Genomic DNA, 15,598 nt, shown 5'->3' with positions numbered 1-15,598 from the left:
CCCTCTATCAATGCAATATGAGGCATCAGGTATTTCCTTCCCAAATCAACCTAAACAACTTGTTTCAAGCTTTGGTCATATCTACATTCCAAAAATTGCAATGTAACCTTCATGGACACCCAAAATATACACTTGCTGCTCTAAAGGCGATCTTTCACTGTGCAGTCCACTTCGTAGCTGGAAAAAGGGAATTTTATCACATCAATCCTATTCGGAGGTCTATAAACCGACTGCCCTAGGAGGCACTCAGCACCTTCAAGAATAATCGCATCACATACAAAGCTTTGCACTCCCAAGTCCTTTCAAAACTAGCTCTTTTGAGAGGACTAACGACCCTTCGCCTCACCTTCAGAAGATCAGAATATATCAGAAGATCAGAATATAATCTACCAGGACAAGAGCTTTCTCCAGTAATGTACCTAAAATTTGGAATGTTCTTCCTTTGGATCTTTGTGCTGCCCCTTCCTTCCTACTGTTGAAAACTGAATTGAAGAACTCTCTAATGGATACAGTCTAGACTAATATCCCTCTTGAGTGTGGAACCAGTCTATTGTTGGCCTTCACCTTCCCCAGCTACCTCTCTCCTACTACAACCTCTTCCTTTCTTCTCGTTCGCTTATCTTGATATATATTTGTCTCTGCGTCTTTCCTATATGTCTCGTCTCTACTTGGAACATGATAATGTGTAGTAACTCTCTCTTTTGTTTGGTCCTCTTTGAGATGCACTGTTAAATATCTCTGAGTGGAATTGTGCTTTATAAGTGTCTCATAAAATACATTTAAAAAAATCATATGCCCTGGAATTGCATTGCTTGCACAGGGACAGCAGCCTTATGCCCAAGAATAGTTTTAAATGCCTGCACAAAGTTTAAAATGCCAATCCAGAACCTTAGATACTCAAGCAAAATATTATCTGCTGAAGCCTAGCTTCTTATCCTCTGAGGTAACCCAAAATACCCAAACTCAGCCATCATTTGCTGAAGCACTGCCTCAAGTGTACTAGCACAGCCTCAGCATGTCTCAGCATAACTTGAAATTCTCAGGCAGAGATACAAATGTTTGAGCACAGCCTTAAAAACCGAATCATAACTTTTGGTGCTAAGACAAAGTGTCTCTCAGACATAACTATTATATATTATGACAAAGTTTCATAAGTCCACACACAGGCCCAAACACCAAATACCAACTTTGTTTCCAAAGTTAAATCAAACCTTTACTTCCTGAGGCTGGGGCTACCTGCAGGAGTATATGGACTGATGCTTTCTAGGGTGCACTCAGAAAATGACTTTTTGGCAGCCTATGAAAGTCTTTTTGTACTCTACTGAGTGCAATGCTACATGCAGCAGTGCAGTTAATATCAAGTATAAGGTACTGGAATCACATTATGCTTATCGTGAGAGAACCCCATCGACAGACCCCCTCTAAAGTAGACCTTTATTTATAGTACTTGCCTACCTTATAAGAGGCCATTTTGAGATCTTACTTACTTGGCTGGGATGGTAAACACTACTGGGACCCATGAAGGACACTCTGTTCCTGAACATTTCTATTTTATTTTTTTGCCTATCTGCCACGTGACATGGTCATCTGAGTCAGTTTCACAGCTTGGAGAATTATTTCCTTTACCATGTTAGTGTTATTTTTATTATGTGTGTGGCTAGCCATGTCTAGTTCTCTGCTTTCTCAGTAGTACATCAAAGAACAGTGTTACTTTCTTGAGATGAACGTAAAGAAATGTGTGGAGCTGTGAGCAAGATGGTGGTTTCTTGTCTAAGCTCCAGGCACTTTTCTCATGCATTGACTGTCTGTGTAGAATCGAGAGCTAGGGATGACAGTGGTTTGCTTCCAGCAGAGTAGCAAAATGGATGATATATCAGCTAGTGTTACTGAAGAGAAGGAGGGCTCCACCAGGAGGACTGCCCCCAGGTTATTGCGAAGGACAATGGCAGATGGTGCAGCTGACAACTGCAGGGTTTGTGCCACTGGTGAGAGTGTGACACCATGAAGTTGCTGGGAACTAACCTCTAAGTGCAATATTGATAAGAGATGGAGACCTCATGGGAGGTGGAGTGGACATTGATAGGGTAGATGCCCAGAGGAAGGAGAAAAAACCTTTGACAGGAGACATGATGGGCCCACCATAGGAGGAAGGAAGTATACAATAGGCCTGATTAAACAATGGCAAGCAAGCAAAAAACTTGAAGCATGACTTTTTTGGCACTCACAAGAAAGACCCAGTGGACCGCAGAGAAGAGAATGTGGTGACTTGGCCAGGAGGCTTTAAGAAATGCTGAATCATCTGGACTGAATTGTAAAACACCTGGACAATTTGGAGAAATCAACATTGGCAGCATAGGCCAAGTTTGAAAGGATGGAGTCCTCAAGCAAAGGTGAGATAGCTTGAGGGTGAAGTGACAAACTTTGACAGGTGGGTGGATGGAGTAGAGGACCAAGAGTAATGCTATGCAGAATAAAAAGACTGAGGCAAAAGCAGTGATTCTTTTGGACAACAAACTACAGGCACTTAGGAATGGTCACAGATTGTCTATCACAGAAGTAATGCACTTCTTCATCACTGACTGCTTGAGCCTCATAACAGTTCTAGTGGAGTGGGTCTGGGAAGTAAGGCATACAGTCCACCGTCCAAAGACATGGGCCCCAGCCAGTAGCTACTGGAGACATAATTATCGTGGTGCGTCGCGATCCTGACCCAAGAGACTTGGGGCCAGATGTACAAAGCCACTTAGTGGCTGCAAACCCTGAAAAATTGAAACGTACCCAACTCCCACCAGGGGGCGGTAAGCCATTCGCAAAACAAAAGAGGTCCCCTTTAGACCCCTTCACCTTTGTGAATGTAAATCGACCCTGCTTCCTGTAAGTGATTACAGACATGGTGGTGTGCTTTCCACCGCAGGGTATCATCCCTGTGATGGCCACCAATCGTAGTGGGTCGAATATTGATGAGGAGTTTGGATTGCAACCTCTTCGATTTGAAATTTTGTGTGGTGTGTGGTCCCACCTACCAGACAGCTTCTGGCTAAACCATTAAAAAAACTTACAAAGGGCACACAAATCCGACCGCTTGCTCTGTTTATGTATATATAGCATGCAGGAGATAAAACTTTGAGAACTCTGGAACATGCAAGCACAAGAAGGTAAAAATAAAGCAAATCCTAAAAGCAGATGAGTCATCAAACACAATTCAGAAGTTGGGCCAGGAGATGCAAGTAGGGTTGCAGTGATCCTGCAGCCTCGCAGACGCTGCTGCCTGGCAACTCAATACCCTGCTCTCAGTTTTAGCCACTGGGGCCTTTGCAGTTGCACACCATGTACAACTTTCAGGAAATACATGATTTAAATTATTAAATTATAACATCTTACACAAGACTTAACTAATCTAATACCACAGTGATTACACAAAATGAATCCAGGTATTGCAAATGCCAGTCCACAGTGTTGGATGAGGAATGCAGACCGCTTAAACATGCTCTGATCATGCCCAGACATATCCAAATACTGGGCACCAATTACAGAACTCATGGGTAGATCCAACTTACACAACTCTGGAATGTTCTTGCTAGGGCTGATAATAAGACCGAAAAAAGAAACCAAATACAGATTCTTGACTTAGGGCCAGATTTAAAGTTTGGCAAACTGTCCATTAGGGTGGCAGAGGAAATTATGTACAGCATAAATGATAGAATGCGCGCCAAATTTTAAAAAGTCGTTAGTTTAGTATTGCTCGAAGGCCAAGTAGGGGTGTGCTCCCCTGGAATGCACTCCGTCCGTGCGCCAGGGTCGGATTGGTAGCGCGGGCACTCGGGCAATGCCAGAGGGGCCGGTGTCCAGTTCCAGCAGTGGGTTGCTTTTTTGAGCAGTCTGGGGGCCGATTTGGGTAGTTTTTGCATTGTTCGGATGCCACCAGCGACCCGTGGGTGCATGAATGGCCTTTCTGGAGGTTGATGGGCGTTCATTACCTCCCTTTTATCAACGGGCAGAGGTGTCACTCCCTTTCTCTTGCTGGGCTGGCCAATTAATGTATGCATGAGCGGGGCAGGGGGCCTGAGCAGAAGTGGCCTCGCTTGTTTTCACGTGTGTTTCACCAGTGTAAACTAATCTGTGCATTTTTTACCCCCCCCCCCCTTTTTTAATGTAATTTCGCCGAGTAGTATTTTGCGGAAAGACAATATGCAAATGTGGGCCATTTTTTTTCTGTGTGTCCGGGACGATTTGTAATCCCAATTCAACCCTGCCATGCGCGTAAATGTTTGTAAAAAAAACAGGAGCCTTGCCAGGTCTTCAAGAATCAAGATGCACAGCCAGCTGAAATGACTAGATATAATGAACAAGTTCCAATAATTTCTTTTGTTTTAATCAATTTTACTCCATAAGTAATCATGTTTAATCCGAATAATTGCATCCTTCCGAATTTCAACAAGCAAAGTTCACATGGATGCCTATCCAAGCTTTTCTCGAACACAGATGGCGGTGAACCATTCTTCATTACTCAACATGGATAAAATCAACTCAATGCATTTCAGGCAAATTGCCCTTCCTCAGGGGTAACTAGAATAAAAAGAATAGATAAAAACCAGCGATGACCAACTCGTAATCAAAGGAATGTACTACACCAATTTTTTAAAATGCGCATGTGACACAAAGCTATACAAAATTAGGAAATTGTCTAAAAGCAACCCTCCAATGAATGCATTCAGTGAATGAGAAAAGACGTGTGCAAAAACAGTAAGGATTTCAAGCTCTGAAATAGCCTTCATATTTTATGCAAAACAGTGATGGCCAACATAAAGTTTTCAAAAACAAAGAGGGAGTATTCCCAGGACACAACGTCCTAGTGAATTAGAGAGATGGAGAGAGATAACAAAGAAAGGATTCTTTCTTTATTTAAGAAACCCCTCACTCACCAACCTAGTTGGTGACATGCTTCATCATCGGGGTCCACCCAGTTAGCCGAGTGCCACTTGGGTGTGCTTCGACGCCTGAAACTACAGCGGAGCTTGTTTTTTGATAGTGTGAAAGTGGTGCAAGTAAGTGGATTAAAAATGTCTTTGTTCAGAGGAGGAGCTACGCTAGCAACCAAGATGGCCGCGTAAGCTCCCGGCTCCGCCGACCTCCGCCAGCAACTCGCATATCCTGCCATCCATTCTGAACTCGCACCAGACTCCCGTGTTCATGAAGTATTTCTGCTTCTAAAGGTACAATCCCGAGATTTTTATCTTATCGGATGACGAAGATACGCTGTGTTTCCATTCTCGGCCTAACATCGTGTGGAAGCCGGGGCCTCGATATCTAGCCTATCCGGGTTGGAGTTGATCAACATCGGCCACCGGACCTGGACTGAGCCCGGTCTCCCGAAGTGTGCCGTAAACTGTTTGTTTCGGATGGTGACATTGTGAACGGTCCACACAGAGGAAACAGCAGCGTACCGCACCGGTTGCCGTGGTCGGGGGTCCGACGCCCGGAGGCCCTGCTACCTTCCCGGGGTGGACGGGCCGGGACCCTCGCTAACGGCGAAGGTGTCGATCTTGCAAGACGGAGAGCGGCCACTGTTGTCATCGGATTCGCGTGGCCTGTTACCCCGGAGAAGCCTGCCTCCGGGGTTCGAGTCCTGCTCTATCGCTTCGTGGGAGGAGATGGGGCGGACGGAAGGCACGCCATCGCTGCAGGCCGTCATGGCCGCCATTGAGGCGCTCCATTCACAATCCACCGCTGTATTCCGGACACCGATTGTGAAAGTGGACGGTATCTTGGGACCGGATAACGACTCTTCGCTAAGTTCTCATCTAGCTGTGGTGCCAGTGGTGCAATGTACGCCTGAGATCGAGGTCCCCGAGCGGAACCCGGATTTAATGTGCTTTGTCGGCTCCCAATTAACGGCCAGCGAGCCAGTGATTATCGCCAGCGTTCCCTGCTCGACCCTACTGCCACCTCATATAGATATTGACAGTCTTCTGTGCTGTAACAAATTCCTCAGTGACTATTGTACAGACTCGCTATTTTTGGACACTTTCTCTCGCTTGATCTGTGGACATCGTGAACTTCTATCCTGTTGTCGATCCTGCAACACTGACGTGAACTTTAACGAACGTTCTGCTTTTTTCATTGAGATGGTGGTTCGAGTGAAAAAGACTCTCACGAAAGACCGTACTGGCCAGGGCTGAACTTGAATGCTTGGGTTTGATAAAATAGCTTGATTCAATGCCGGAATTGTAACCTATAATGTGATGAGAGTTAGGTGGTGCTTTGCTAAACTCCCCCGATTGGTCTGTATATCTCGCTGTATATTGGTTTGACTATATCTCGGGGTGGTCGCTTCTGGCGGGGGGTACGGGAGACCGGGGGTGTATTTGCTTTCTCCTCCTCCGCTTTATCTTCTTTCCTTCTTTTAGGGCAAGTTCTTGGGCGACAGGCACGCTGCTAGTGGGGTTAGGCAGTAGCCATTGCAGGGGTGCAGGGTGGGGGGTTAGGGGGGGGTTATTTTGCCTTTGTTTTGTTCTATGGCTCCTTTTTTCTTTCTTTTTTCTTTTCACGAGAGGTGGGCTGTTTATCCTTCACTGATTCTTTATTTGTCTGGGTGTCTACACTAGCTTTAATTATCCTGTACCTTTGAGGACTGGGTCTTGCGGATGGGATTGTTCTAGATCGTTTAATATATTGTTTGCTCCTCCTATCAAAATGCGTAATCGAGAAGATGTCACATGTTCCTTTCGCATTTATTATTTGCATGAATATTTCCCCCGCCTGTACCTGTCCTGTATTTTATAGTATGGCACCTGATATCTGTACTACCTCCTCTTGCTTCATTAATAAAATCTTTTAAAAAAAATTTAACAAAAAATGTCTTTGTTGTACTCCCTAAAACTTTCATTTGGAACCACAAGACGCGATTAAAAACCAAGTGCGATACTTACACTGGCTCAATTCACCAGAATGTATCAGTGTTCAAGTGAAAAGATGGCCAACATGTTTCAACCTTTAAAGTGATAGTACAAGGGTTTCGTCAGGACAAGGTGTGTGAACCGTGAGGTCTGCGCACGCTAAGACGCACCGTTCCCTGAATCACCAAATTGCCAGACCGTGTACTTACGGTTCGGCACCCTTACAGCCTACTGTGTAGGAAAATAAATTGGTTCTGAAAGAAAATAGAGCAAACCATATGGTACACAGTTGCATACAATATTCACTGTGAGTATGTTACTCCATTAACTTTATATAAACTCTCCGTAGTTCAAGGGTGATGGAACTTGAACTTTCACATCATAGTGAAAATACAGAGAGTTTATATAAAGTTAATGGAGTAACATACTCACTGTGAATAAAAGTCCCCATATTTAAAACCTTTTTTTAATGTATGCCACCCTGACAGACTACTATCTGCCAAATGTGGAGATCACCGCTATCCCATTGGTGATCTTGGTACCTTGACAAGAATAGCCACCATGGTGGTTTGTGTCAAGATACTAAAGGTTTTTGATGGCTTTCCACCAACCTTTTACAAAATTCTTCAACAAAAAGCTTCCACAGTTGGCAGTTGTTGTTGAAATACAAAAAATTAATGGCCCCAAAGCAAGGGAGTTTTTTCGCTGGTTTTGAGGTTCATTATTAGTGTTTTTCTGAAATCTGGCAGTGAGGGAAAGCAATAAAAGGACAACACACAATCCATCCAAAATCGGATGGGTGATGCAGTTCCCTTCCTCCGACAGGCCCTACACTGTTGGGCCGTTGGAGGAAGCTTTCAGCCCGCGGAGTCAACAGGAGCTCCGCCGAAGGAAAGTTGGTGGTCCTCTCGACCCTAATGTACCCTCATTCCGGCAGACAGGTTACTCCGTCAATTTGCGACGACTGCCCTTTTAACAAAGGAGAGAGGATTTGGCGGATCAGCCAAAGCTGCCGACTTGGGAGCAGGGGACAGGGGTTCGAGGCTTGGCATTGGCGCAACATCCTGTGATTCTGGCCACTTAAAATACCTGTGCCCATGGTCAGCGCCTGGATACCTTCACGGGTGATAAGCCGCACGATGTAAATCTACAAACTACCAAACTCTAATTCACCCCCTTAGCATTATTTCTCTTAAGAAGACAAATAGCTATGATCTGAAATCAGCGATTGCACCTCAAACTGATATAAGGAGGGGGGAGTTGTTAAAATGGGGTGTAGCAGGACCAAGATGTGGAACAGAGAACACAAGAATTACAGTTTGGGGCAACATACTTATCACACCTGGAAATACAATGAGATATCCCATTGACCTAACAACACTCTCTTAAAAATTGCAAAATACAACACAAAGCGAATCTTAACCACATGACACACTTTCTCACCCATGCCTGTTCACATAAACATAGCACATATGAGGTGGCCTGATTATCTTGAAGCATGTGAAACATATCTCCTTGAAGTAGTACATTCAGAGATTCTGGATACTGATTAACAGTGGATACTCAAAAACATAACAGGTAAACATCTTCATGTGAAATGAAAAGTGTGATGCACTAGAGCAGATAGCGACCTTTAACAGTTATATACATTTCATATTGTTGTTTTAAGTATTGCCACATGACGAGATGACATATTTCCGTGTATAATGTAAACAAATAAAAAAACTACAAAAATACCAGAAAACAAATGATGTTATCAACTGTTTGACAGAAACTCTTTCATATGCACTGGAAGTGAGTAAAATCAGAAGACACTCCAAAACTTGGCTGGCTTAAATTATACATACAAATTGTTATTCAAAGATATGTTCCTGATGTCTTGGAGTGAGGCTGTATCGGTCATCTCTCCTACAGGTGGTCTGCGTGCGTTAGTTACATTTAGATTTAATTCAGTCATACTACTTCTTCCCAAAACAGTTGAAAAACCTGACCTGGTGGACCATCTCCAAAGAGAGAGACAGCCCTGAGATCTCCATGCAGAAACTTAATACAACAAACAGAGCATCCAGAAGAGACAAAGAAGGTAAGCTAGACTATTCCTGCTGAATCATTTGGACCTCTAGGCCTGTGTGCCACCTCAACAAACCACTTCCAGAGTGTACCAGAGTCCACTTGTCTGTCCAACCTGGCTTTCAGCCCAGGCCCAAAGCCTGGACAAAGTGTGACTCTGACACCATGAGCATCTCTGTGCTCTAGGACAGAAAAGCCTATGGGATATATGATGTATGGGCATGGACTATATGATGTATGAATATATGATACATTTAAAAACACACCTAACCTCTGAGCGGATGCCTGGGCAAGGGCAGAGCCAGTCACAGGAAATCCCCCTCCATTCCCTACTAGGTAGTCCATGAAAAGCAAGAAGCGCAGAGCCTCCAAATCCAAACCAGACCATAGCGTGGGGGCCCCCTCGCACCCCAGGGGCTGCGGGGGCCTGTGTTACGCCACTGCTGTGTACATCTTCCCATAGGGTCTTGAAATTGACTTGTTGGTTGGGAGCCATCGGAAGGGCAGATGTAGTTGGTGACCTTGAGGCCAACGATGAGACTGGCAGCATTGTTTTGAGGCCCTAAAGTTTATCCATCACGTTGTCTTGTAGAGCTCTAAGGGTTTCAAAAGCTGATTCAAGTGATGATCCCAGTTCAGACAAGAGTGATCTTTTGAGGCTGGAGTAGCAGAAGAAGGACTGCGCAGAGGACACACAGATGGCACATGTCAGAAGGCATTTTGATGACGATTTCCACTTGATGGCTAAGTGGTGGCAAGGTTGAATCTAAGATTAGATCCATGCTATACTCTTTTTGAAAAGGGGTGTGTTGGTGTACATAACGATGGCCAGTCAAACAGGGTTTATAGTAGTCTACTCATTCGATCAGTTATGGGAAATCTTGCACTATTGTGCGCCAGGCTTGAGCGGGCTCTGCTGCTCTAAGGCCGCATTGCATCTATCTTTTATTTATTTATTTATTTATTTATTTGGCTTATAGAGCGCGACAGATACCCAAAAAGGGCTTCCCGGCGCTAAGCAGAATAATGTACTCGGGGAAAGGAGTTGGTTGAGTATGGGAGGACGAAGGAGGTCACTGGTTAAAGAGCCATGTCTTAATGGCTTTGCGAAAGTACGAATACCTGCTTTCAAGACGGAGCGGTTGGGGAAGGGAGTTCCAGAGTTTTGGGCCGAGGAGGGAGAAAGATCTACCTCCCATCCTTGCCCGACGTGTTTTAGGGACGCAGAAGAGACTTTGGGTGGCAGATCTCAGGCAGCGGGCTGGCATATAGGTATGCACCAGGGTCTGGAGATATTTGGGAGCCTTGCCCCACTTTATTTTGTGCATGAGGCTGAGTGTCTTAAATTTGACCCTATTTTCGATTTTGAGCCAGTGGAGTGCCTTAAGAGTGCCTTTGAGAGCAGTCTCCTTACAGTCTGGCCATTGTGTTATTTCAGTCTTTCCAGGAGATTGCTATTTGTCCGCCAGCCAATATCAAGTCCAGGAGAAGGAATCTAGACGTGGTAACTCTCTTTTTGAGTCTGTGGAAGAGGCTCAATAGGCTATAGGGTGATGTTTTAATAGGTGGCAGTTTGTGACTCTTGCGATGCATTTCACAACAGTTTCCCAAAACTGAGAAAGGGCTGGACATGCCCAAACCATGTGGAAGAAGCCAGCATCCACCACATTGAACCTGGGACATGCCGCCAATGCAGTGGGAAACATAAGCTTTATGCGTTTAAGTGTAACAGATAGTCTGCAAAAAAATAACATTGTAATAGCTTAAATCTAGCATTCCTGGAGGTGCATGGCCGGTGCTCCAATAGTGAGTCCCAGTCTATGTCTGAAATCAGCATTTCCATATTTGCCACCCAGCGATCTCGTTAGTCCCTCCAAATTCCCCTTGGCTTGTTGCAGGAGTGTTTATATAATAGGGTGATGGCCTTGATTTTACCGATCATGGTTCATATAATCTGGACGGCTTCGTGCACCGGAGGCTTGTTCACCCCCTCATGCCAATGGACTTGGATTGTAGCCCAGATTACCCCGTAAATTAGGAAATGGTGAGGTGGGATAGCAGTAGTGTCAACTAGATCTTGAATGTTCTGAGCTAATTGTTCGTGACCAGGCCACTCAAAGTGTCAAGCCCAGCTTCCTTCCAACCCTACAATTCCACCCAGTCACTTCCGGGGAGATGGACTGTTAAGGACGACAGCGGGAGGTCTCGGGCATAGGGCATAGGGCACAGCAAGTATGTTCTTTGGAGTGCTCGGGACCAGGCATATTTGAGGGTATTGATGAGGATATTGGGATTTAACATATGACTTTGAATCTGTCAGGCAATTTGTGATCTGCTAGCATTCACCAGGTTTACAGGTGATTCTGTATGTGCTTGGGTTACCTCAGCGTACATACAGTAGTTAAAGCTGTAGCTATTGAAAACATTATGCAAGAGAACCATATTGACATTGAATAGGGTCGGAGACAATGGTGCCCCCTGTGGGACCCCACATATGATAATCATTGAGGAGGACACTAAGGAAGTCACAATCACCTGTCAGATAGAAAGGAGGTGATCCACTAGAGGTATGTTTCTCTAACACTAAAGGAAGTTTACTTTTGTGCAATACTCCTAGAGACAGAGAACCATTACAGAGAAATAGATGTTGTACTCTTCACAGCAGTCCAACTAATAGGGTCAGTACAATTCAGACCAAAGTGCGATGGTGTGATCAAGGCCAAGTTACCAGCGATATTAAAATAAATAGGGATGTTCGTCAAGGGTGCGTCCTGGCCCCCACCTTATTTTCACTCTATATTAATCAAGTAATCGAGCACTTATCCATGGTCCCAGCAGAAAATTGTGACACTTTTATTTGCAGATGACACCCTTTTGGTCTCCAAAACACCTGGGGACCTTCAGATGCTGCTAAACCAATTTAAGGTGTTTTGCAACACAAGAGGTCTGGAAATTAACATTTTTAAAACAAAGAACATGACGCTGAACCCCTATGAGTCATTCAACGGTCGGCCAACCCTAGATCATGTTTTGCTCGAGAGGGTAGGTAGCTTTGATTATCTGGGTATAAAACTATCCGAAGATATGTCCTGAAAGCTGCACCTAATCTAGGCAAACTTAAAATGTAATCAAATAGTTGGGGCCTTTAAGAAGGAGCATACCTGCTCCTATGCCAAACCTGTTGCACCCGCCGTCGAGATATACAAATAAAAAGCAGTGAGTTGTGCCCTATACGGGGCTGAGCTATGGGGATTCGAAAGATGGATTGACCTATCTGCGTCGGAGAACAAGTTCCTAAGGAACTTAGTGTCATTCCCCCTGAGTACACCACTTTACCCCCTTAATTTGGACATGGGCTGTACATCTATTGCTGATCTAGCTAAATTATGGCCATTGCTTTTTTGTCAGAGAGTAAAGACAACCCCTGAACTGTCCTCCTACGCTACAACACTTGATAAAGTCAGTTCCCTAGATGTATTCAACAAGTTAGACTGGATCAAAAATATTAAATGCCTACTCGACAACACTGGGGTAAAGGGTCAGTGGGAGAGCATTAACCCTTTAGAGCTGCCTTCTAAGAAACAAATGAAAGGTATGTACTAGGACTGGGTAGCCCAGAAGGCAACTAGTAACATCAGGATGGACAGGTTAACAGCAGAATTTGTTGATTTTAAAAACGTCCAGATACCTAGAAGGCTACCTTGATCTTATCCAGTCACCAACTGGCAGGACGTTATATAGTCAGTTTACACCTGGTACACTCCCCCTGAATTCCTTCACATGTGCATGGTCCTGCAAGTCTTGCTCAAACTGCCCTGCTCCTATAGAATCAACTGCATGTTTTCTCTTTGCCTGCCAACCGCACTCCCGCCCAAGAGGTAGGTGGCTAACACCCATTTGCAAACAGTTGGGAACCAGAGAGCATGGTGCGGACCTACGTATCCTTAAATCTGATACAAGACCATTGTTTGCCTGCGTACTCGCAAAATTCCTAGGTCAAATGTTGGGAATCAGGAGGAAGTCACAAAGGCCTTATTTCCATCCCCAATTTTTAGCTTTAAAATTATGCTCCCTATTAGGTTTTACAAGTGCTGAATTTAGGGACCCTGTGTATGCTTACGGGAAGACAAGTTGCTATAGTGGGCCCCGCTCCCATGGATACCGGGTCGCTAGCGGCATTTGCTGTCACTATTCCCAACATATTCCTTTTTGTAAAGCGCTCTGCTATCCTTCGGGATCTTGTTCGCGCTATATAAAACTTTACAAATAAATAATAAATAAATATAGTAGGAAAGTTTTTATCTGTATATATTTTAACCCATTATTTTTAACACAACTTTGTATAAGGTCTCCACGAATCAATTTATCATGTAAAAAATTATTTTATGTAATAGTGTCAACGATGTTTTTAAGCATTTTTGTACTTTTATGGTCTGACGACTAAAAAAAAAGTTTTCAAATGGCAATTCTGACCTGTGAAATAATAAGATAAAGTACACTTCACGATATATATATATATACATATATATATATATATATATATATATATATATATATATATATATATATATATATATATATATATAGAATAAGATATCCTCCTTTTCAGGAAATAATCGTCCAGCACTCCCAGACGGGTTACGTCACTCGGTTTTTATTTAAATGACAAACATCAAAGCGTTTCAGCAGTCTTCAGCTGCCTTGCTCACGATATATATATATATATATATATATATATATATATATATATCAAAAGGGAATTGACGCATGGAGTAAAGTCCAGGTAAACTCGCACTCCTTGCTCAGTTTTGGATATATATCACTGAAAATATATGATGTCATAGCACACGTCATGAGTGATGCACTATGTACGGCAATTAGTAGTGCTTGGTAAGAACAAGTGACTAAAACTCACACTCTCGCTATGCACTGCCAATTACCTCACATAATGACAACCAGACACTGTTTCAACTACAATACGATTGGGTATTATGTGAGTGTAGTGCTTTGGCAAATAGCCCTCCTTCTATCACCACTATATAATAATCATGGTGGTTTCAAATGAAGGACATTTTGGGTGCAATTAGTAATAGTATCAAGTTCACATGAAGTTCTGCTGAGTTCGTGTATATTGCCATACTGGGCGTAAATGAGGAAAGTGTAAGATAAAAAGGAGGTAAATTTTAGGATCTACTAAAGGACATTTTCAATGTAAATGAGAGGCATGTTGAGTACAAATAGTAAATATGTTGGGTTCACCTGAGTGCAGAACCATGTGAGGTTATTTTGCCCACTTGGGTTAAACACATAGGGACACAATGGAGTCTAACAGTTGTCTTCCTTCTCTTGGGTAGATGCTGACACAGCTGCCCCAGCCAATGGTTCGTGGACCAGCAGGTTCTGCGGCTCCAGATCAGATGCGGCAGAAGAGGCACCCAGACCGCTGCACATCAAGAACACCCGCAGCACCGCAGAAGATCCCTTTTGGGCCAGAGTGTGCTGCGTCAATGCCATCATCCTCATGTGCATCAACATCTTCTTTTACGCCTACTTCGCCTGAGAGAGATCACAGAAAATGGGCTCCCCCACGAAAGGCAAAGACATCAGCCAATCAGATGCCTTGTTTACCTCTGTAGAATGAGAGGTGTCATTTTGCGCTGGTTGAGTGACATGGCATGTAAAAAAATTAGATTCTTCTGCCTACCTCAACCAGCCCGAGATGATAACTCTGTTGAGAAAGGAGATAACTTGCACTCCCTCTTAACTTATTATGAAGAATCTATAAAAAGAAAAATACAGTACAGTATTCCGGACTGGGCGCAATATGTCAGATGAAAATCACAATAATGAAGCTTAAGGCAGCTGCAGATTGAGGGCTCTGTTTTGAGAAAACAGTGGTGACATTTTAGTTGTGGGTATTTTATGATGAGTAGTATTATCCATTGTATTACCTTATTATCCCCTGCCTTCCTCCACCTATCAGAATTTTTTATCTCTCCCTATCAATGTTTCATTCGTAAAAAAAAAGGTTGCAAAATACCAAGTTTGCCACATGTTGATTCCACCTCATGCCTCTTTGTCTGCCACCCGACACTTCCCATTGGCTTATCTCACTGTTCCAGTTTTTTTGTTGCCTCTCCTTTCTCCCTTTGCCACCATTTCCCATTTCCTCTACTTCTTTCTTTCTCCCTTTTATGCCGTCCTCTCTTTTGCTCTGGGTAAAAGTCTGATGATTAAAAATCCCAGTCCTAAAAAATGAGTGCCAATGTCCACCACTTGCAACCTCCAACACTATTAGCTCTGTTTTTCATGTCTGATTCACGTTTTTTAAATCCACCTTGATATGAAGACACCACACATCCACATATTTTTCTTCTTAGATTTTCCCTAGTTGTGCAAACATAATCATTGCAAATTAGATGTTAGAAAAGGTTACTGATTAACTTTCTGGTTAAGGCATCAGTATTCTGTGGCATGTCACATAAAGTAACTGGATTGAGCCGAGCTGCATAGAGCAGCGGCAAAAATTGGAAATTTTCCGACCCCAGTGTGAACTGCACATAGCATCTCTCAGACTGCAAGTTTGGTGTCATGTAAGTCCAGGGACATTATCCATTCCACTGGATCCAGGG

General features: G+C 43.6%; 1 protein-coding gene across 1 annotated transcript in view; it reads left to right on the top strand.

Annotated features, from left to right (window-relative positions):
• The window catches only part of SLC5A10 (solute carrier family 5 member 10), a 733,155-nt gene extending 718,585 nt beyond the window's left edge, over positions 1 to 14,570 (top strand). Inside the window, 2 exon segments of the mRNA XM_078665174.1 lie at positions 8,874 to 8,979; positions 14,321 to 14,570. Coding sequence (XP_078521300.1) covers positions 8,874 to 8,979; positions 14,321 to 14,526 — 312 coding nt within the window. The 3' untranslated portion in view covers positions 14,527 to 14,570.
• The last annotated feature ends 1,028 nt before the right edge of the window (positions 14,571 to 15,598 follow it).

This window comes from Lissotriton helveticus, chromosome 10 (genome assembly GCF_964261635.1).
Source record: "Lissotriton helveticus chromosome 10, aLisHel1.1, whole genome shotgun sequence".
NCBI classification, from domain to species: Eukaryota; Metazoa; Chordata; class Amphibia; order Caudata; family Salamandridae; genus Lissotriton; species Lissotriton helveticus.
This window is presented reverse-complemented; position numbering and strand designations above follow the sequence as displayed.